Genomic DNA, 24,085 nt, shown 5'->3' on the forward strand with positions numbered 1-24,085 from the left:
GCCTACTCTGCTGGACAGGTCCCTCAGCCCTTCCACTTAGAAACACATGACTAATGCAGATGGCACTGAAATAGGTGGTGCCATTGACAGTGAAGATGTTTATCAGGATTTACAGGGGGATCTTGATCAGCTGGGTAAGTGGGCCGAAGAATAGCAAATGGAGTTTAATTTGGATAAGTGAGGGGCGTTGCATTTTGGCGAGACAAATCAGGGTAAGACTTTTATGGGAAAGGTAGGACCCTGGGGAGTGTTGTCGAACAGAAGGACCTTGGAGTACAAGTACATGGTTCCCTGAAAGTGGCGTCACAAGTAGAAGAAGACTTTTGGCATGTTGGCCTTCGTCAATCAGGGCACTGAGTACAGAAGTTGAGATGTTAGGTTGCAGTTGTAAGAGACATTGGTGAGGCTGCATTTGGAGTATTGTGTTCAGTTTTGGTCGCCCTGCTATAGGAAAGATGCCATTAAGCTGGAAAGAGTGCAGAAGAGATTTACGAGGATGTTGCTGGGACTGGAGGGACTGAGTTATGGAGAGAGGTTGAGCAGGTTGGGACTTCTTTCACTGGAGTGTAGGAGAATGAGGGGTGATCTTATAAAATTATGAGGAGCATAGATGCACACAGTCTTTTTCCCAGGATTAGGGTATCAAGAACTAGAGGTCATAGGTTTAAGGTGAGAGGGGAGAGGTTTAATAGGAACCTGAGGGGCAACTTTTTCACCCAGAGAGTGGTCCATAAATGGAGTGAGCTGCCAGAGGAAGTTGTTGAGGCAGTGTATTGTGGAGGGCCGTGGCTGTCACATGTCAGCACTGCCCATTACCTGGTCGAAAGACACACCACTGTCAATCAAGGTTTGGCTCCATCCCACCCATCAATGTGCACCTGACCATTGGCCCCTTTAAGCACCTTTGTACTTGGCCTTGGGTCATTGGCCTTTTGTGATCGATTAGCCCCTGCTGGCACCGGGCCATTGGCCTTTTTGAACTACTTGGGCTGGACCCCCCAGTCCTCCAGCACTATAAAGAGTGCCACATATACCTGGTTCATTCTCTTTGACTGCTCCGAGGAACCGTGGAATGGCGCTGGAGAGGCCATTAGTGAGGTGTGCACTTCAACAGGGTTAGGAGTGTTCTAATTTAGTATCCCCGGTAGTGTAGAGCCATGCCTGCACTGAGTCAAGGGATGGCGGGTATCGTATTGCTTTTCCTTGATTGTATGTACCCAGTTCATTTTGTGTGTGTGCGCGCGCGCATGTGTGTATTTTACCCTTGTGATTTTCCCACACTTGCTATCACCTGTGCATGTGTGTGTGTGTTACCCCATTACCTTTTCCCCACGCCTGTCTTTATAAATAAATCATTTATCTCTAAGACTGTGTTCAGAGTCCTTGTCCTTCGAGACCTCGAATCTGTTTCATAACAGACAGGTACATTGACAACATTTAAAAGGTACTTGGACAGGTACATGGATAGGAAAGGTTTAGCGGGAAGTGGGCCAAATGCAGGCAAATGGGACTAGCTGAGGTGGGAACTTTGGTCAGCATGGACCAGTTGGGCTGAAGGGCCTGATTCCATGCTGTATAACTCTATGACATGACACGGACAAAAAAGCATAATCTGCCTCTAATTGCCACATTAACCCATTTGGTCTCACTCTATCAGAGATATTCCTCCTGTCCTATCCATTCTTCCCCTATAGTAATTCAGTAACTGAAACTAACTTGTTTTCTCACTTTCCCAGTTCTGCTGACAGCTCCCGAACCTGAAACGTTAACTCAGTTTCTCTCTCCACAGATGCTGCCTGACCTGCTGAGTGTTTTCAGTGTTGTTCTGTTTTTATCTCAGATTTCCAGCATCTGCAGTTTTATCCTTTGATTTTCAACTAGTGAGAACCTCTCTGTCCTTCATCAAAATAGAGGGAGGGATCTGTGATGTTCATCTGAGGAAGCAAATGAGGCCACAGATTCAATCGTCATTCAGTGGCGCAGTTTATTGAGTTGCTGCCTCACAGCTCCAGAGACCCGGGTTTGATCCTGACCTCCAGTGCTGTCCGTGTGGAGTTTGCAAGTTCTCCCTGTGACTGCGTGGGTTTCCACCGGGTGCTCTGGTTTCCTCCCACATCCCAATGACATGGGGGTTGGTGGGTTAATTGGCCGCTGTAAATTGTCCTTAGGGGTAGAATCTGGGGAGAATAAAAAATGGAATTAATGTAGGATTGGTGTAATTGGTCGTTTTTTCCCCAGTTAATTATCACTGACTTTGCAGCAGCAGTACAGTGCAAAGACATAAAATTACCATAAATTACAAAATAAATAAATAGTGCAAAACAAAGGAATAACGAGGTCGTGTTCATGGGTTAATGGACCGTTCAGAAATACGGCGGAGGGGAAGAAGCTGTTCCTGAATCATTGAGTGTGGGTCTTCAGGCTCCTGTACCTCCTCCCTGATGGTAGTAATGAGAAGAGGGCATGTCCCGGGTGGTGAGGGTGCTTAGTGATGGATGTCACCCTCTTGATGCACTGCCTCTTGAAGAAGTCCTTGAGGTAATGTTGCAGCTCTATAAAACTCTGGTTAGACCACACGGAGTATTGTGTTCCGTTCTGGTCGCCTCATTATAGGAAGGATGTGGAAGCTTTGGAGAGGATGCAGAGGAGATTTACCAGGATGCTGCCTGGATTGGAGAGCATGTCTTATGAGGATAGGTTGAGTGAGCTAGGGCTTTTCTCTTTGGAGAGGAGGAGGATGAGAGGTGACTTGATAGAGGTGTACAAGATGATAAGAGACTTTTTCCCAGGGCGAAAATGCCTAAGACGAGGGGGCACAATTTTAAGGTGATTGGAGGAAGGTATAGGGAGGATGTCAAAGGTAAGTTTTTTTTACACAGAGAGTGGTGGGTGCATGGAATGCACTGCCTGCAGAGGTTGTAGGGGCAGATATATTAGAGGCTCTTGGATAGCTACATGAATGATTGAAAAATGGAGGGCTATGTGGGAGGGGAGGGTTAGATAGATCTTAGAGCAGGATAAAATGTTGGTACAACATTGTGGGCTGAAGGGCTTGTACAGTGCTGTAGTGTTCTATGTTCTATGTTGGGGAGGGTTGTGCCCGTGATGGAGCTGGCTGAGTCTACAACCCTCTGCAGCCGCTAGCGATCCTGTGCATTGGAGGCTTAGTGAATGCAACCAGTCAGAATGCTCTCCACCGCACATCTATAGAAATTTGCAGATCTGGTGGGCTGAAGGACCCATTTCTCTCGATGATGTTGAGACGTAAGGCAGACTTCTCCCTCTGACAGTGTAATACCTCAGTGCTGCCCTCCAGTGGTTGGTACTCCCTCAGGAGGCTCTCCCCAGAAGTGCTGCACCTTCTCTGCACTCCGTCTTGGACCTGCAGCACTCCCCGCCCCCCAACACTGCCAGCTCATCCACTGAGGGGTGTCAGCCTGGATTTTTTTTTCCCTGCTCCACACTCTGCTGCGAGGCTTCCTGCTGATTTAAAGGCAACGGGGGGCTTCCATTGCAGAATCACCAGCAGATTTGCAAATAAGGTTTGCAGTCTGAAACAGCAGGGAATTCCGGAAATGCCCAGCAGGTCGAGCAGCTTCTGGTTAGAGAAAGCCAACAAGTATTATAGCTTACTTCATACTGCAATGCACCATGTGCAACTTGCGGCAGTTGCTTTTATTTAATTTTACCATTGCAAATACGGTCCCATTTTATTGACGTGTAACACTGCGTTGCCCCACAGTAACGGGAGTGCGTGGCCGCGGACTGGCCTCTTTTAACTCGCCCGCCCTCTTCCTCTGCTCACGGTTACGAGCCGGGATCTTCGGGGGGTGGGGGGTGCTTTGCGCGTGCACGCTGTGCAGGGAGCGTGCGCGTACACGGTGAAGGGGGAGAGAGAGGGAGGGAGAGAGAGAGAGAGAGAGAAGGCTCGGGGGCGCGCGTCTGAAAATGTTGCGCAGGAAGAAAGCTGCGAGCCGGGCTATATGGAGCTGTCTGCAATAGGGGAGCAAGTGTTCGCGGTGGAGGACATCAGAAAGAAGCGTATCAGGAAGGTAATCCATCAAAAAATGCAAATCACACCAGGGTGCAAGAGTTTTAATGCACTGCAGTCAATTAAAAGAAATAAAATGAAATAAGTCTGCATTGAAACCCGTGCCAGAAGCTGTCTCAGAGGCTCCGGAAGGGGCGAGAGGAGAGGGGAAGGTTGTATTGCCATCAGATATATAAACCATATAACAATTAATGCGAGGGGAAATCAATAATGCAAAATAAAACTGAGGTGCAGTTAACTGCAATGGGTTTGTATCAGCAACATTGCAATGGTGCATAGTATTTTAAATTGAAGGAATGAGGGCAAAAATGTTGTAGAGTTTAAAAATACTCAATGTGGGAGGGGAGATTACAACTTGCAAATTTTATTTACTTGCCACCGGCAGTGGCCAAATCTTGTCGGGAGTTCAATTGTTTAATAAATTAACAGATTAATTAATCCATAAATTATTACGTGCATTAAAAAAAATCTAAGGAGCTACTAGCAAAGCAGCATATTCTTCGAACCTCAATATAATTAGCTATAGGTTAATTACTGAGTGATTAAAATCATAACAAGCGCACGGCCTGGGTTAGTTGGGGTTCAAACAGAGGACTGGTTGAGCGAATGCAATATACAGGTCAGGGTGAGTATTATTACTCATTGTTGTTATCGAGGAACATGGACTGTTTATTTCAGCTTGTTGAAATCAGATAATTATTAGTATAATCCCAACAGTTTCAGCGCCGGGAGAGGCCGTTCAGTCCACTGGATTGGAACATCCTGCTAGCCCCTCGAATCCCATTTCCCTGCCTTTTGTTTTTACACGTTAAGTGTCTTGATAGAAAGAGGCGTCAAATGAAAACCGTGCACCAATCGGACAGGACAGGGTCTGAAATAAGCATTATGCTGCCTCTCACAGTCAAATAGCCTGATGGTTTTCCTGTTCGAGGGGTGAAAATGTGTCAAAAACCCAGTGTGCTTGGGGGGGGGGGGGACTGTGTTTTATGAGGGCACTATCTTGAAATAGAGGCATTGAGAAAAGTTAGTTAATGTTCTGGAAAATCAAAACCGCAGATTCTGGAAACCTAAAACAAAAACAAGTAAAAAAAACTCAACAGGTCAGGTAACGCCTCTGGACAGAGACTGTAACTATTGATGGGAGACGTCAGATGCTGGAATGTAGAGCAACAAACAAGATGCTGTGGGGGAAAATGCATGAAGGGTCTCCACCTGAAACGTGGACTGTCCATTTCCCTCCACAGATGCTGCCTGACCTGCTGAGTTTCTGCAGCACCTTGTTTATTGCTACAGTAAATAGTGACTTACTTCCCACAGATGCAGCCTGAGCTTTTCCAGCAGTTTCTGTTTCGGTGATTGATATTCTGCTCCCTACAGATACATGACAATTGTCGGAGAAACCCAGAATAATTTTGCAGGCATTTAATCAGCATACCCTGTGGGACAGTTCACCTTGTTGCCATCGATATCTTGGGCACAAACAAGTACTCCCTCAAGCCCGGGACAGAGGAACTGAGCAGTGAGAGGGCAGGACATGAACTGCTAGCTCACACGGCCCTTCTCCTGCTTGGCTTCCATGGGCGAATAGCCCGGTGAAGCTCGGGGGGAAGGGCAATAGCCCACACCTGGAGACAACAGCAGTAGCTCTACCTGTATCGGTGGAACAGAGAGGTATTCTCGCTGGCTTCCCGCCTCTCCCCCAGTGTCCCAGGTACCTTGCTCCCCTCCCAACGCACTGTTGATTGGATGTGGTCCTGTGAATAATCGGCAGGGTGGAAGGGCAGTGTGCAGTGTTGCGGGAAGCTGATAGCGCTGTTGAGACTTGAGCTGACGGTGAGGGTTTAAAAGTAACTCAGGATGTAAGGGTTAATGTTATTCAGCTGCTGTGGCCTAACCATGGCGTGACTATAGTTGAGATGTGTGATGTGCAGGTGCTTATGTAAATCAGAGAAGTAGTTAGTTAAAGAGTATCCTGTCTTTGCTAGCTGTTTGCGATAAGCGGTTATCCTTGGAGCCTGGAGCTGTCTGTAACTTCAAATTGTAGCTTGATGAACTGTTGCTGAGTTACAGAGTGCTCAAGGATAGGAAGGTAATGGTTAATAAAGCAAAAAGTAAATCGTTCTAGATGGCTTGGTATGTGAAACTTAGCACGTAGGCTTCTTTGTTTTAAGTATAAAAGGAGGGACCCTGGCATGTGAATCTTGGAGTGGGGATCAGTACAGAGCTCGGGTTACACTGTTTACTCTTTCTCTGTATCCCTCACTCCCGCCAGCAAAAGAGAAATAGAGCACTTGTTGTAGACTCCTTGGTTCTGTTTGTGTTTGCTTTATTACAGCACGGATCGACTTTCACAAGGGGTTGCTGGGGGGAGTTCCTGCGATGTTTATTCCCCTGCCTGCCCCTCCCCCCCCGGGGGCAGAGAGCTGGGACCCATGAACACAGTGTGAACGGGTCCCTGGTGTGTAGACTGACCAAGCAGGGTAGCTTTTTGCAGGAGGCTCTGTGGTTCACTTGCACAGGCCCGTCAAATTACAGGGACCAATTTTAGGCTGCGGCGGGACTGTCCCTCTTTGGGTGGGGGGGAGGTAGGGAGCGATGACTGTGATGGGTGAAAGTAAGAAAACTGCAGATGCTGGAAATCTGAAATAAAACCTGAAATTGCTGAAAACACTCAGCAGGTCAGACAGCGTCTGTGGAGAGAGGAGGAGAATTATTGGTATTGGTTTATTATTGTCACGTACCAAGGTACATTGGTCTTAAATACCAATCATACAGGTCAATTCATTACACATTGCAGTTACATTGGGTTAGTACAGAGTGCATTGAGGTAGTACAGGTAAAAACAATAACAGTACAGAGTAAATTGTCACAGCTACAGAGAAAGTGCAGTGCAATAAGGTGCAAGGTCACAACAAGGTAGATTGTGAGGTCATAGTCCATCTCATCGCATAAGGGAACTGTTCAATGGTCTTATCACAGTGGGGTAGAAGCTGTCCTTAAGTCTGGTGGTACATGCCCTCAGGCTCCTGTATCTTCTACCTGATGGGAGAGGAGAGAAGAGAGAATGACCCGGGTGGGTGGGGTCTTTGATTATGTTGGCAGCTTCACCAAGGCAGCGAGAGGTAAAGACAGAGTCCAAGGAGGGGAGCATGGTGTCCGTGATGCGCTGGGCTGTGTCCGCAACTCTCTAGTTTCTTGCGGTCCTGGGCAGAGCAGTTGCCGTACCAAGCCGTGATACATCCAGATAGGATGCTTTCTATGGTGCATCGATAAAAGTTGGTGAGTGTCAAACAGGACAAACTGAATTTCTTCAGCCTCCTGAGGAAGTAGAGGCGCTGGTGAGCTTCCTTGGCCGTGGCATCCACGTGCTTTGACCAGGACAGGCATCAGAAGAACTGAGAAAGAGAGAAATCAATTTAGTCTCATAGAGAAGGCTGGGGAGAGCAGTGGGTGCAATGAAGGAAATTTCTGTGATGGGGTGAAATAATGTGCCCATTAAAGGGAAGTTAAGCTTAATTAGGGGGTGACAATGGATGGGGGTAGGAGATGGAACAGTCATCGACAATGTACGTGGTATGTGGATAGAAAATGTTTAGAGGGATGTGGGCCAAATGCTTCTATCCGGCTGTTATAAGACTATTTAATGTACTACTTGAATGATATGGACTCTCAACCTCACAATCTACCTTGTCATGGCCCTTACACCTTATCGTCTGCCTGCACTGCATTTTCTCTGCAACTGTAACACTATATTCTGCATTCTGTTATTGCTTCTCCCTTGTGCTACCTCGATGCACCGATGTGATGAAGTGATCTGTATGGATGGCATGCAAAACAAAGTTTTTCACTCTGCCTCGGTACGTGTGACGATAATAAACCAATTACTGATTCCCAAATGCAGGCAAGTGGGATGAGCTCGGACAGACATCATGAGTTGGGCTGAAGGGCCTGTTTCTGTGCTGTGTACCTCTATGACTCCATACAGAACATTTCATTCAGCAGTCAATGTATAATGTGGAAAAAGAACAGGTTTTTACAATGACGGGGATGCAATATGTTTGCTGCTAAACTGGTGCAGGTCCCTTTAAGACTATTTAAATATGAATGTTGTAATGAGTGAGATAGCTGGGGTAGATCATAAGAATCTTCCTCCTATGGTGGGGGTGTCTAACACAAGGGGGGCATAGGTGTAAAGTGAGAGTTAGGAGTTGGAGAGGGGTTCTGAAGGGGAACGTGGTTGGAATCTGGAACGCGCTGCCTGAGGAGGTGGTCCCAGAGACCCTCACAACACGTAAGAAGTCTCCAGACAAGCACTTGCATCGCCAAGGCATGGACATGGGGAAACAGAGCCAGCAGAGAAAAGTACAAGGGTCAGCATGGACGTGGTGGGCTGAAGGGCCTGTTTCTATGACTCTAACATTGATGCCAGTTACGGGTATCAGGAGTGGGTGTCCCATTGTCTGGCCCCGGGGGAAGGTTGGGATTGGGACATCTCCCTCAATAGTATGGAGATCATCAATGATGCCAAATGGTTTGGGGATGGGGATGTGTTCATTGCCTCTTGCCCTACACATTCCAAGTGTTGCCTCTTCTGCTGGGCTCAGGGGAGAACTTGTTTTGCCCAATACGTTGATGGCAACAAGGTGAACCTTGTTTGGACACCAACAATGTGTGCAAGAGGACAGGTACGTGGATAGGAAAGGTTTAGAGGGATATGGGGCAAATGCAGGCAAATGGGACTAGCTTAGATGGGCATCTTGGCCGGCATGGACTTGTTGGGCCGATTGGCCTGCTTCCATGCTGTATGACTCTATAACCATCCCGCAGCATGTCCTGATTGAGGTGTGTCAGAGTTTACCATAGGAAGTGGGTGGGAAGATTCCCATGATTGAGGCCCCACACACAATGGGTGCAGATTCAGTGGTTGGGTAGATGGAAGCGTGGAATCATTAGAGCGAGAAAGGAGGCCATTTGGCCCATTGCACCTCCTAGCTCTCTGTAAGAGCAATCAGGTTCAGCCCCGTTTCCTCACTGTTTCCTGCAAATCTCTCTCCCTCCAAGCTGCTGGCTTCCACGAGGGGGAGTGTATGTCCCGTTAGCTCACAGGTAGCTGTAGCCTACACGTTGCCGAAAGTTCCGGTTCGGGGTTTATTCAGGAACGTGGACGTGGTGCTGCAGACGTCCCTCTCCCACCCGCCAAACAGGATGCTCCGTCAGGATTTACAGTGACCTCCAGTCCTTGTTGGAGGGGTGTGGATGGGAGGGAGAGGGGGTGTGGTTGTGGGGAAGGTGAGTTTTGGTAGTTGTGGGGTTTGGGATGGGTGGCGATTGTGTGTGGGGAGGGGTGTGGCTCAGTGTTTAGGAAGAGTGTGGGGTGGGGTGTGGCTCAGTGTTTGGGAGGGGTGGGGGAGGGGTGTGGCTCTGGGTGGGGAGAGGTGTGGCTCAGTGTTTGGCAGGGGTGTGGCTCAGTGGTGGGGAGGGGAGTGCCTCAGTATTTGGGAGGGGGGGTGTGGGGGTTGTTGCTCAGATTATGAGGCTATTGCCCCTTGCCGTGCTCTGTTATCATGGAAATAACTGACCTGCAGGGGCCACTCGGGATTAACCACTCCCGTCCCACCCCCACCCCGTGAGACTGCACGATGTGGGTGCAGCCTAAGTGCCGTCACGAGGTGTGCTTGCATCATGATTGGTCGCGTCTCCGTGTTTGCCCGTGAACCACGTTCCGACTCTGTCTGACTGTAGGCCAGTTCACTTTAGGTGAAGTCTTCCATGGCAGGACCCTGATCCTCTAACTGTTCACTGCCTCGGAAAGGCGAAAAGTAATGGCAGGTGCTGGGAACCCGAAATAAAAGCAGGAAGTGCCGGGAATACTCAGCAGGTCAGGCAGCACCTGTGGAAGTGAAAAACAAGAGGTTAATGTTTTAGGTCAACGATTTTTCATCAGCCCTGGTGCTTCAGTCTGCTGAGTGATTGTCAATGTTTTGCTCCCTCAGATTAATGCAGTTAATTATACCTGATGCAGGGTTTCATCTCGAAATCGAATGGTGGAGCGGACTCAATGGGCCACTGTGTTCCTCCAGCAGATTGTCTTTTAATGCAGTGACACTCTGATAACCTGCATGCTCAGGACCTTGGGACTGTACTGGCAGATTTTCCAAACTTTTGGATGTTATATTAATACTGCACATTTTTAATCAGTTTTTAAAGATATACGATATTATAATAAATTATTTAGTGAATCTGGTAAGTTTAAGGAGATTGTGGGAACCGGGATGCCAGTGAGCATTTGGGAGAGGGGGACTGTGACTCATAAGACATAGGAGCAGAATTAGGCCATTCTGCCCATCAAGTCTGCTCTGCCATTCAATCATGGATGATTATTTTCCACCCCCATTCTCCCGTCTTTTCCCCATTACCCTTAACCCCCTTACCAATCAAGAACCTATGAACCTCTGCCTTAAATACACCCCAATGACTTGGCCTCCACAGCCCTCTGTGGCAACAAATTCCACAGATTCACCACCCTCTTGCTGAAGAAATTCCTCATCTCTGTTTTAAAGGGAAGTCCCTATATTCTAAGGCTGTGCCCTCGGATCCTAGACTCTCCTGCTGATGGAAACATCCTCTCCACGTCCACGCTATCCAGGCCTTTCAGTATCCCGTAAGTTTCAATGAGATCTCCCCTCATCCTTCTGAATCGAGTACAGGCCCAGAGACATCAAACGCTCCTCATAGGTTAAGCCTTTCACTCCCGGGATCATTCTTGTGAACCTCCTCTGGACCCTCTCCAGGGCCAGCATGTCCTCCCTCAGATACGGGGCATCACTGTTTTTGGGGAGTGCAGAAAATATCACCCGGTAAACTGGATGCCGAACCATTGGGATTTTTGGATAGCGGATTATTGGATGTTTACTGTAGTGTGTTTGAGGTTGTGACGCTTACAGCAGTGGGTGGGATGGGAGTGGAGTCGAGTGTGGGGGCTCGGGTTGGCTGTGTCGGGTCAAGTTTTATACCGGAGTGGCTCTTCAACTGCACACTTGTAAATGATCTCTTCTGTTCTTGTTTACAGGGCAGAGTGGAATACCTAGTGAAGTGGAAAGGATGGCCCCCAAAGTAAGTAGGCTCTCTTGGTTCCTTGACTCTCCCCACCCCCTTCCCCTCACAATGTTCTGTCCCTGAATCAGCTGCAATCCCATAACACTGACGATTCAGTCTCAGCTGGGAGGCAGGTGGGATCGACCTCTCAGCCCAGATCCCGGCGGATTGAGGCCAGAATCTGCTGGTGCCTGGTTCCTGCAGTGGGGAGGTGTCCTGCTGGTGACACTGTCCTGCTGGGATTGCAAAAGAGTCTCCAGCAACAGATTCCCGTGGATACTGGTGCCAAATATACCCAGGAGGAACAGTGTGGGAGCATCACACAAAATAGTCTTTGCCTCTTTCGAATATATCTGTATGATGCTGAGGTGATATTCTACCGACAGGCAATGTCAATCTGGTCGGCTGCCTGGTCCGTTCCCTTTACCGATTGGTTCCAGGTATGAAATCGTGTGATGGACCCTTGCGCCCAATCAGAGTTGGCAACCTACCTCTCGGCTGACCCCCGGTGGGCCACTTCTGAGGAGAACTTGAAGAGCGGCTGCTTGGTTTGCCAGGATGATTGAAAGCAAACCAATGTATGCGGGCGGGGTAGTGGTGGGGTGGGAGATGGTAGCACAGTTGGGGTGTAGCCGCGATTGGTTGACGGAGAGTTGGGGACTGGGGGCAACGTAGTTGCAAGCACAGAAAGTCTATTGCATTTTACTTGGGGCTCTGATTGAGGGATTTCAATGGCTGGAGGATCAGGAACTGGAGGACTGAGATTAAAAGGCAAAAAAGAACCAGTGGGGAGTTAGCAAATGCAGTTGCTCCAATTTGGAAAACTTTGCCCAAAAGGAAATGGATTCAACAGGAACTTTCGAAAGGGAATTGCACAGGTATGTGAAAAGGAAACATTTGCAGGGCTCTGAGGAACGAGTAAGTGAGAAGGACCAACACACAAAACACTGGACGAACTCAGCGGGTCAGGCAGCATCTGGTAGGCCTGATGAAGGGTCTGGACTCAACGTCGACTGTCCATTTCCCTCCACGAATGCTGCCTGACCCGCTGAGTTCCTCCAGTACTTTGTGTGTTCCTCCACATTCCAGCATCCACAGTCTCTTATGTGTCCAAGTGAGAAGGACCGATTGAATCGCTCCACTGTAGACCCATTACTTGCTTGATGGAGCAAATGACCTCTCCAGTGTGTGAGATTTGATGGGTCCCCTGATTTAGAGGGGTGGTGCTCTGTAGGCTTGGCTGAATGCCAAATGTTTGGGAGGGGTCAGTGATGGAACTGCCACTCCTGACGGATGGATCTTCAGTAGAACCTCTGAAACGTGTGATATATCCATCTATCAGCAACATGGCCACTGATATACAGCATCAGCCAAGCACCTTCCATTATCCAGTGGTGGCATGGTGGTTAAGTTACTGGACCCATGTCTCAGAGGCATGGACTTGTAACCTAGAAACGTGGGTTCGAAACCACCCCCCCCCCCCATGCCAGCTGGGGAATTTGCATTTAATTCATCTAACCCCAGTGATGGTGGCTGTGAAACTACTTGGTTCCTCCAATTGTGCCACTGTGTTGCCTGGGCTCTGCTGCTATCTACAGCAACAAACAATCTCAAAGTCAAAAAGTCTAGTGTATTGTCACAGGCACAATTACGTGTATGCTCAGGTCCAGTGAAAAACTTACTTGCACCAGCATCACAGGCGCAGAGCATCAGATACACAACATTCACAAGGAAAACACAAATTATACAAGAACACAATTAGAGCAAAGAAAAAGTTCGTTGTAATGCTGGAGGGACTCAGCGGGTCGAGCAGTATCTGTGGGAGGGGGAGGAATCGTCGACGTTTCAGGTCGGAAACCCTGCATCGGGACCTGAAACGTCGACGATTCCTTTCCCCCCTCCACAGATGCTGCTCGACCCGCTGAGTCCCTCCAGCAGATTGATTATTACTCCAGATCCCAGCATCTGCAGTCTCTGGTGTCTGCTCCACCCAATTACAGCAGCTCGTGTTCCGGGGCTGATGCCCTTTGACTCCCTCCCCCCGCCACCTCCTTGCTTAGAAGCAACATGCGGCGTCCTGAAATTATTGGTGGGGGTGTGGTAGCCCCTCCCTCCTGTTCTGCATTGACTGGCCCCACTGATGGGACTTCGGCTGCTCCTGGAGGGAAATTTCGTGGATATCCTGTTTCCTTTGCTGCTTCCCTGTTAATGACTGTTAACCAGTGGACTCCAATGATGACCTCAGTCCACTACCCGGCTGCTTGGGATCCAAAACTCGACCGCTAGAGAGGCAGGAATCCCGAGGGTTCACTTTGGGATGGGTGTAAAAGACATCGTGGCACTATTTTGCAGGGGAGCCCCTGTCCAATAGTTGTCCCTCACGAACAGACTATGCCCCTGACTGCCCGCATTGCTTTTGTATTGCTGTCAGTTTTTCTCCGAGTGTTGAAGCATTCACTTTAACATTTACTGTTACCTCACTGGTGTTGGCACCATCCACCTGGTCTTGTTGTGCCAGCCTGTTGGTACATTTGTACTTGGGTCTGAAGGTTGTGGGTTCAATTCCCACCCCCGACACCCAAGCTCAGAAATCTCAGCTGACCATCCACTGCGGTGCTGGGGGTGAGTGCTGCATTGTCAGCGATACCGCTGACACCTTAGACCTGCTCTCTCAGATGGATGTCGAAGGATTGGGGAAGTTTATCCTGGATCTCGTGGCCAATATTTTTAGCAACATCATAAAAGACTGCCTGCTCTCCACCTCTCTCTCTCTCCTCTCCTCACCTGCCTCTCTGTCCCAACTACACCCCTCCACCTCCTCTACCTGGTCCCGTCTGCCCGTCAGCTCCTTCACTCCTCCTTGGTCCACCAATCACCTACCAGCCCCTGTCTCACCTTTCCCCTCCTCTTCGTACCGGCTGTCTTCCCTCTCCACACCCAGTGCTGAGGCAGGGATTTGACCCGAAACGTGGACGGTTCCTCTCTCCCCCCACAGATGCTGCTTGACCCACTGAGTTCCTTCAGCAGATTGTTTGTTGCTCCAGATTCCAGCATCTGCAGTCTCTTGTGTCTGCAGTTCCTATGCTGCAACGTTGGAACAATACTTCATTTGGTGTAAAATGCTTTGGGATGTCCGGAAGTAGTGAAGCTCCATGGTGGTTGCTCCGTCAACCAAGGTTCTCAAAGAGGTGGGGGAGGATGATTGAATTGAATCGAGGAACTACTGACTATGTGAGCCACCTAAACTCTCCACTTGACCCCACAGGTACAGTACGTGGGAGCCCGAAGATCACATTTTGGATCCACGACTGGTCATGGCCTATGAGGAAAAGTAAGAAGAGTTTTTAAACTTTAACCCATTGGTTGGGTGTGTCAGAGCCCCAGCGAGTAAATCTGAGAGAGAGAGTGTGTGTGTTAATGCACATTGTGCTGTGTGTTTGTGTCTGTGTTTTAATCAGGTTAGTAAGTGTGTTTCACATACATTTGCAACAATCCTTTACAGAAGGAACCTAGTTTATGCTTGGGTTTGCTGGGCTTGGGGCTTGAGTCCTTGCTGTTACCTTGCATTTCAATCTTTCTCTGTTAGATTCTATAACTGGAATTCTAAAAATCTGATAACTTGGCTGGCATTGGATATTATTGTGTTTTAAATCGATCTGATGGATGTTATGGGGGATTCTAGAACGAAGGGGCAGGGAGCCAATAATTAGATATTATGGGGAATGAGAATGCAGCATGCTGTTGTGCAGAGGGACTTTGGGAGTGCTTGTGCATGAATTGCAAAAGGTTGGTTTGCAGGAGCAACAGGTTATCAAGAAGGCAAATGGAGTGTTGGCCTTCATTGCTATAGGGATTGAATTTAAGAGCAGGGAGGTTATGCTGCAACTCTACAGGGTACTGGTGAGGCTGCACCTGGAGTACTGTGTGCAGTTCTGGTCTCCTTACTTGAGGAAAGATATTCTGGCTTTGGCGGCAGTGCAGAGGAGGTTCACCAGGTTGATTCTGGAGATGAGGGGTTAGCCTATGAGGAGAGGTTGAATTGCCTGGGACTATAATAGCTGGAATTCAGAAGAATGAGAGGGAATCTTATAGAAACACATAAAATTATGAAAGGGATAGATAAGATAGAGGCAGGAAGGTTGTTTCCACTGGTAGGTGAGACTAGAACTTGGGGACAAAGCCTCAAGATTTGGGGGAGTAGATTTAGAACAGAGATGAGGAGAAACAGCTTTTCCCACAGAGTAGTGAATCTGTGGAACTCTCTGCCCAGGGAAGCAGTAGAGGCTACCTCATTAAATATATTTAAGACAGTTAGATAGATTTTTGTACAGTAGGGGAATTAAGGGTTATGGGGATAGGTGGATCTGAGTACACAGACAGATCAGCCATGATCTTATTGAATGGCAGAGCAGGCTCGACGGGCCAGATGGCCTCCTCCTGCTCCTATTTCTTTTGAGGGATATGGTGTTAATTCATGAAATGGACACTGAGGGAAAACATCAACAATGGGGGAGCAGGCATGGAGGGTTGAATAGCCTCCCGTTTCTTTTACTTATGTGGGACTTAATTCTCTTAGTGACCATTGTGGTATGATGTACTCTGTCTTAATCAAAAATGTCTAACTTTCTGTTCAGCTCCAGCTACAATGTTCATTCACAATGTTTGAGTTACCTTCCATGAGCTGAAATCAGCTGTTGTATAAGTGGTTGTGGTTTACCTGTATAAGTGAAGAGGAATTCTGGAGCACTCGGAAACATTTATCTCATTGTAAGGCTTGGCTGTCTTTAGCTAGTGGCCCTTATAGGACAAAATATTTGGTCGTCTTCAACAAAGTTGCTAATTTAAAGTGCTGAAGAGGAATTTCTTCTCTTAGATTAGGAGTCTTTGGAGTTCTCTACTCCAGAGAGTTGTGGAGCTGGAGTCACCTAACATGTCAAAGGCTGAGGATGACAGGTTTTCTTTGGTCTGGGGGAATTGAGGCTTATGGGGAATGGGCAGGGAAGTGGAGACGAAGGTCAGATGGGCCATGATCTCATTGAGTGGGGGAGCAGATTCAGGAACAGCGTGTCTCGTAACAGAAACCAGCCTCCCCTCCTTGGACTCTGTCTATACTTCTCGCTGCCTTGGCGAAACAGCCAGCATAGTCAAAGACCCCACCCACTTGCGTCATTCTCTCTTCTCTCCTCTTCCATCAGGTAGAAGGTACAGGAGCCTGAGGGCACGTACCACCAGGCTCAAGGACAGCTTCTACCCCACTGATAAGACTATTGAATGGTTCCCTTATATGATGAGATGGACTCTGACCTCACAATCTACCTCGTTGTGACTTTGCACCTTCTTGCACTGCACTTTCTCTGTAGCTGTGACACTTTACTCTGTACTGTTACTGTTTTTACCTGTACTTCCTCAATACACTCTGTACTAACCCAATGTAACTGCACTGTGTAATGAATTGACCTGTATGATCAGTATGCAAGACAAGTTTTTCACTGTACCTCGGTACAAGTGACAATAATACCAATACTGTAAAGTAATCACGCAAAATTGGGGCAAAAATCCAGTGTGGTCCTTTGGGGAAAGGGAAACTGTTTTCGACCACTAGTCCAGTCCTGTGTGTGCGCAAGCCCAGCACTCTGCCAGTCCGGTCGTACACAGGCCCAGCGGCCAGCCAGTCCAGTCCGTGTGTGCGCGGGCCAGTGCCACTCTGCTCCAGTGCTGCATATATGCGGGCCCAGTGCTTAGCCTTTGACTCTCCCTGAAGTGGCATACTTGTACGCACGGTCCACCACCTCTCGGTACGGAAATGCCAACTCTACCCTCAATGCCACCTTTCTGAGTGTTAATCCTGAAATATACAAGTATGTTGGTTGCCTTGGGAAATTAACATTTGAGGACATAACTATAGGAGCCAGGCTTGTAATTGGTTTATTATTGTCACAAGTACCGAGGTACAGTGAAAAACTTTGTTTTGCATGCCATCCATACAGATCATTTCACCACATCAGTGCACTGAGGTAGTACAAGGAAAAAGCAAGAACAGAATGCAGAATATAGTGTTACAGTTACAGAGAAAGTGCAGTGCAGGCAGACTATAAGGTGCAAGGCCATGACAAGGGTGATTGTGAGGTCAAGAGTCCATCTTATCGTAGGAGGGGACGGTTCAATAGTCTTATAACAGCAGGATAGAAGCTGTCCTTGAGCCTGGTGGTACGTGCTTTCAGGCTTTTGTGTCTTCTGCCCGGTGGGAGAGGGGAGAAGAGAGAATGTCCGGGTGGGTGGGGTCTTTGATTACGTTGGCTGCTTTACCGAGGCAGCGAAGTGTAGACAGAGTCTGTGGAGGGGAGACTGGTTTCTGTGATGTGCTGAACTGTGTCCACAACTCAATTTCTTGTGGTCCTGGCAGAGCAGTTGCCGTACCAAGCCGTGATGCATCTATGGTGCACTTCTATTGTAGGAGAGACACAGGTGTTGGAATCTGGAGCAACACTCAAGATGCTGAAGGAACTCAGTGGGTCAGGCAGCATCTGTGGAGGGAAATGGACAGTTGATGTTTTGGGTCAAGACCCCTCATCCGCTGAGTTCCTCCAGCATCTCGTGTGTTGGTGTAGGAGAGGGCTGATGCTTGGGACACCTGTAACTTGCACTGAGATCTTTTCTCTCCTCCTCCCTTGTTCCCTCTGTTAAATTTGACGCCTGGCGTGTCCATCAGGGAGCAGAGAGACCGTGCGCTCGGATACAGGAAACGAGGCCCAAAACCAAAACGATTCCTACTGCAGGTGAGAGACGGAGTTCTGAGGGGAGTGCGGTTGCTGGGTAACAGGTGGCCAATTCAGCAAAACACGGGCAGCTGTCCCCCTGGTGTCAGACGCTGAGGACAGCTACTCAGCAGCTGAGTCGTCGAATACATTCGAGATCAGCAGGTCGTGGGTTTGAGTCCCACTCCAGGGACCTGCACTTCCTGGCCCTACAGGGTTGTGGAGGGTGGGGCAGGAAGGTGGAGCTGAGGCCACGATTAGGTGAGCCCTGCTCCTGTTGAAAGGTGGAGCAGTTTCGAAGGGCTGAGTGGCCTGCTCCTGCTTCTAATTCTTCTGCTGTTAATGCTAGGACAGACCATAGGGCTGAATGGCCTCCTGTCCCTGCCTTTAGTTGTATCAAACCACTGACCAAGAAGGCCTGTGGTAATAGTCACACAGCAGAAACGCCCTTCGGCCCACTGAGTCTGTGCCTGCCATCAAGTACCCGATGACAGATGATCCCATTTTGTTCCCCTCACCTTCCTATCAACTCCCCCCAGATTCCACCTCTCGCCAACACACTGGGGGCACTTTACAGTGACCAGTGAAACCACAACCCTTTGAGACGTGGGAGGAAACCGGAGCACCCGTAGGAAACCCCCGGAGGGAACCCATGTGGTCTTGGGGAAGAACATGCAAACTCCACACAGACAGCACCCGAGGTCAGTATTGAACCCGGGTCGCTGGAGCAGTGAGGCAGCTGCTCTACTAGCTGTGCCGCTGTGCCATTGTGCCACCAAGGGGACCACCCCACTGTCTCCCAGCCAGGGAACTCCAGTCTGGTCCCTCTTCCTAATCGCTTTCTCCACAATCTCTTCCTCCCAAGAACCCTTCTAGACCTTATCAAGGTCCACGTACCCCAGGCACACCACTGACCAGCCCTCCCCTGCCAGAGAAGCTCCAGCTGGCTACGTGGAATCACCCATTCCCACACGGATGTCAGCACTGGGAGTGGGAATGAAGAGGCCCTGGGAGAGTCGGTAGAACCTCACTGGGAGCTTGCTACATGCCAGTTGGTCGCTGCATTTCCTACATTACAACAGGGACCAGAATTCCAAGAAAGCACTTGATTGTTGGGAAGATACTTTGGGAGGTCCTGGGATGAGCTTTTGGGGACAGGGATTGAATAACTCACCACCGCCTCGATGTATGGTTAGGGAGGGGGAGAGAGGCGATATCTACATCCTGTGCCCTTGTTTCACCCACGTTGTGTCCCCGCCAGCGGATCTATGGCATGGACTTGCGGAGCGCCAACAAGCTCAAGGAGAAAGGGAAGGTTCGCCTCTCGTTGTCCAGGCGGTTCGACGGCACCTCGGTGTCCGGCCCGGCCCAGCGGGAGCTCGGCGAGAACGGGAAACGGATCCAGTTTCCACTGGCTCGGAAGCACAAGTTCTTCAAGGTGGCCAAGTCTAAGTGCACGACGCGGGCGGTCAGCCTGGCCAAGAACCACGGAGCCAGCGAGTGCTCGGAGGAGGACGCCGGCCAGGACGTCGGGAGCAAGTTCCCGGACTCTGAGTTTGAGGATGAGGAAGTCCGAAGCATTCCGGAGAGAACGGAAGGTGGGAGACGGACCGTGAGACTATTCCCCACCTCCCACCCATTCTGCCTATCCAGTTCCTTCTAGCTGACGGGATGTCTGTCCCAGAGGAAGATGTCTGTGTTATAACTGAGCTTTCCTCAGCCTCTTCCACGGAATGGGATAAATTATCCCAAAGCTCCCTGCAAATCCCCACAATCACCTCCATCTCATCCTTGGGATCTTCTTGTCCCTTCAATTGGGTGGCACAGATTCTCATGGGCTCGTGTTTGCCCCTACTCCTGTAATTTAATGACCTCCACAAACCCTTCTCCACCCCCCAATAGCCTCCCCCATGCCATTGAGTCCTGTCACAAGTAAATGAGGGGTGCGCCACTCGGCCCCTCAAACCTGCCCCGCCGTTGATCATAGCCGATCTATGCTGGCCTCAACTCCTCTTCTGTGTCTCAATTCCTCAGTCTTTCAAATATTTATCTATCTCCACATTAAATATATCTAATGATCTGACATCCCCCTCCCTCGGGCAGAGAACTCCAGAGATTCACCAGCCTCTGAAAGAAATGTTGAGGCTGTTTTAAATGACCGGCCCCTTATTTTGTCACCATGTCCCCTTGTTTGTGACTCCCCCCACCCGTGGAAACATCTCAACATCCAGCCTGTCTAAGCCTCCTTATGATCTAGTACATTTGAATAGGATCACCCCTCATTCTTCTACACTCCTAGGAGTGTAGACCCAAACTGTCTAGTCTCTCTTGATAGGACAACCCTCTCAGAAGACCATAAGATGTAGAATTAGGCCATTCGGCCCATCGAGTCTGCTCTGCCATTCAATCAACGCTGAATGTTTTTTCTCAACCCCATTCTCCCGCCTTCTCCCTGTAACCCTTAACCCCCTCACCGATCAAGCACCTCTCAACCTCTCCCTTAAATACACCCAATGACTTGACCTCCACAGCCATCTGTGGCAACGAATTCCACAGATTCACCACCCTCTGGCTGAAGAAATTCCTCATCTCAGTTCTGAAGGGACGTCCCTTTATTCTCAGGCTGTGCCTTCAGATCCTAGACTCTCCTACTGACGGAAACATCCTCTCCACATCCACTCTATCCAGGCCTTTCAGTATCCCATGTTTCAATTTATGGGCCTGTATTCAACTCCATTTGAATACAGGCCCATAAGTGCACCTCATATGTTAAGCCTTTTGTTCCTGGGATCATTCTCTCATCCCAGGAATTAACCCACCATTGACCCACCCCTCAACTTCCTCTGCCCCTGACTCCCAAATGAAGTTCTACTGTTGGCCCAATCAACATTCTCTTTGGTATTTGTCTATGCTGCGTATTTCCCCCCCCCCCTCCCCCCTTCCCTTCAACCACCCCTCCTTGCAGCTTTTCCCCTTTCCCACTCCCAGCGCTGTCATCAGAGAACGGATGGTTCCAAGATAGCACGTAGATGGGTGGGAAGCTGCCTGAAGATAAGCAGCGGGTAGAGCTGCTGCCTTGTAGCACCAGAGACCCAGGTTCAATCCTGACCTCGGGCGCTGTCTGTGTGGAGTTTGCACGTTTTCACTGCGACTGTGTAGGTTTCCTTCCACATCCTGAAGATGTATTATTTATAGGTTAATTGATCACTGTAAATTGCCCCTGGTGGGGAGATGTGGTAGAATTTGGGGGGGGGATAGGGGCAGAGCTGATGGAAATGTGGGGGGAATAACATGGAATTAAAATAGGATCAATGCAAATAGGTGATTCATGGTCGGCATGGACTCAATGGGCTGAAGGGCCTGTCCCCATGCTGTATCTCTCTACGATTGTGGAATCTAGGGCAGGGGTCAGTGGTGTGTCCTGGGTGGGTGAGAGTTCAGTGTGATCCAGGAGGGAGGGTGGAGGGGAAGGAGTGATTGGGAGAGGAGGATGACCTTTGGTAACTGGTAGGGACAGTGGAGGTAGTGGGGGTGGTCCCCGGGAAGACCTCCCGACGGCGAGGCATCTTGCTACCCGGCGGACGGGGTGACCCACTCTTCCTCTCTTTCGTTTCGTCTGCAGGGGCAGCCTCTCCCGTCAGAAGCACCGCAGCCATTCCCGCCGGCTGGCATCCTTCCATCCCTCTGGGTGATGTCACCGTGACGGACGTCACAGCCAATTCCCTGACAGTGACCTTCCGGGAAGCGTTGGTGGCAGAAGGATTTTTCAGGGATCGCAGCTTAAGTTGCTAACCTCAAAGGAAAAAACCCCACCCAACACGAGATTCTTGTCCGTCCTGTGAAACACTTCATCCGTTTTCCTTAAAGTGAAGGTTCCATTTGTATGAACTCGTGGTTGTAATGTGTGTGGCATTCGAATGGTCAACGTCTACCAGGGGCGAATCCCAAGTTGCTCCCCCTCCTTCTCCCCCCCCCCCCCACCTTGCTTCCAATCACGGCTCTCCGACCTCATTGGCTGGTGATTCTGCCGGGCGGCAGCCAATGGCCAGGCGTCTCAGTCTTGGGGGAGGTCCAAGGGATTGAGCATCGAGCGAGGAGAATTCTGAGCTTGCACGGAGCGGACGGTGTACGTTTAGTGCGTGGTGGTTTGGGAGACACAGCAAGATCCCAGGGTGTGAGTGTGCGCCGCCACCCCCCCCACCTCTCTAGGTCAGGCTCCCGGAGAGCGCAGAGGTCAGGAGGTCCATGTCGGCTGTGAAGCTCTGTGATTGTCCTTTCTGGTGGAGGGGCGTGAGCTCCTGGTCAGTGCACCCCATCTATGGACCCCCTATCCTGCAGGCTGCTGGGGATTGTGGCTGTCCCCTGCTGCTCGAGGGTGGCTTGTGGTTCAGTGACTGGTACCAGGCCCGGCTGTTCGACACTCGAGCCTTCGCCACTGTCTTCCAGAGAGACTCGTCCGTGTGTGTGGGAAGGGGAAGGTGTGGGCTCTGCCTAGTGCAGAGTCCGTGAATTGGAGTCTTCAGTCAGCCCTTCACTGCCAGCCTTTTGTTCCTGTCCTTGGTGTCACGGCAACCGGCGGGGGGGGGGGGTGGTCATGTCCCAGCTCCCGATGGAGACCGCCCGGGATGTTGATTACGGAGGGATCGCAGAGTAAATTGTTAGTCATTGATTCCCAAAATGTTTCTGGTCTTAACATCTGCAGTTGTCTGTCAGGGAGGTGTAAGGTGGGGAGAGGTAGTTAGCGTTAAAGTAGGGGAGCATGGGGTCAGGGGTTAAAGTGGGGGAGGTTCGGAGTTAAGGAGGTGGTCGGAGGTTAAAGTGGGGATGGTCGGGGGATAAAGTAGGTCAGGGGTTAATGTGGGGGTCAGAGGTTAAAGTGGGAATGGTCGGGTTAAAGTGGGGGTGGTCGGGGGTTAAAGGGGCTGTTTGGGGTTGAAGTGGGGGAGCTTGGGGATAGTAGTTTGAGGTGAAGGGGAGAGTGGGGCTCGGGGTTAATAAAAGGGTTAAGGGTGAAGTGGGAGAGAGGGGTTGGGGGGTTTGTGCAGAGGCCGGGGTTAGGGTGGCGGGACTGCAGAAGCAGGGTTTAAGGCCAGGTCTCCCGGCGAACGGGGAGGGTCGGGTTACGGGGAGGGAGCACTCCTGAGATGTCTGCTACGCTTTGGACGAGATCACACCTCTCGCACTTGAGTTTTTAAAAAAAAACAATTTTGGAAAGAGTGGAGGCACTGTCCGTCGGTGAGGAGCGGGGATGGTGGGAAGCTGCTCTGGGTGCTGGGGACTGACGGAGGCCTGGAGAGCCTGAGCCCCTCAGTATGTCCCTACACCTGACGGAGGTAGCGTGTTCAGGGCAAGCCAGTGCTTGTTGCGTTGCCCTTTGCTGTGGAGCTTAAAGGCCATTCAGCAGTCATTTTATGACCTTGGGTTGCCACCACACCCTTCCACCAGTTACACACTCCCCAGGACTAGAGTCCTGTCACTGATTTGGCATTAACACTCAAACCTCTGCCTCTGCCCCTTGCTTCCCCCCCCACCCCTCCCTGCCCGTTGCTCTTCCACCCCCCTTCCCTCAAGGCTTCCTGCTTCATTTTCCTCCAGTCTGAAGACTATTTGCACTTGAGATTGGAACTTTGCACAGAGTTATATGAAGATGCTGAATGTGGTTCGGTTTGGATTTCGGACCACGGATGGTATATTTTTGTAGTGCTGCAGTGTATAGGCTGTAAATACTTTGTAAATAAAAGGTGAATGTCTGGCTGTTGCCTGGCACGGAGCTGTGTGTCCGGCTGGTGACCTGTATGCAAGCTGTCAGAGCTTTGAAGTTCCACTTACTCCAGAGGGACTTTGCACAGTGGGAAGGGTCTTCACCTCCTGCCGTTAGCTGCCGCAAGTGTGTGTGTGTAAGGTCACAAAAGCCCGGATGCCACTTAATCACTTGTCATCCATCGGACTTTGCATTTCGCTCTCGATGCTCCCTCAACTTCAAAACCCACCTGCTGCTTCTCGCCATCCCGTAATCAGGACTTCCTCCCCCCTTACCGACCGCTCCTCAAACTCTTGCTGTATCGGCACACTGCCCAACCCCATCCTTGTGCGTCTTGGTTGCCTGTGGGTCCCCTGTCATAGAACATTATAGCACAGTACAGTACAGGCCCTCTGGCCCACAATGTTGTGCCGACATTTTATC

The 24,085-nt window shown here is 49.9% G+C and overlaps 1 protein-coding gene across 1 annotated transcript; it reads left to right on the forward strand.

The window, feature by feature from the left end:
- Positions 1-3,914: 3,914 nt before the first annotated feature.
- LOC127585589 (chromobox protein homolog 7-like) lies at positions 3,915-22,737 on the forward strand. The gene is made up of 6 exons (XM_052043176.1): positions 3,915-4,052; positions 11,121-11,164; positions 14,412-14,477; positions 17,856-17,922; positions 19,163-19,499; positions 21,524-22,737. Exons 1-6 carry the CDS (start codon positions 3,984-3,986, stop codon positions 21,691-21,693), a joined length of 753 nt encoding a protein of 250 aa, XP_051899136.1. The 5' UTR covers positions 3,915-3,983; the 3' UTR covers positions 21,694-22,737.
- The last annotated feature ends 1,348 nt before the right edge of the window (positions 22,738-24,085 follow it).

The sequence above is a fragment of the Pristis pectinata genome, chromosome 33, assembly GCF_009764475.1.
Source record: "Pristis pectinata isolate sPriPec2 chromosome 33, sPriPec2.1.pri, whole genome shotgun sequence".
In the NCBI taxonomy this organism is placed as follows: domain Eukaryota; kingdom Metazoa; phylum Chordata; class Chondrichthyes; order Rhinopristiformes; family Pristidae; genus Pristis; species Pristis pectinata.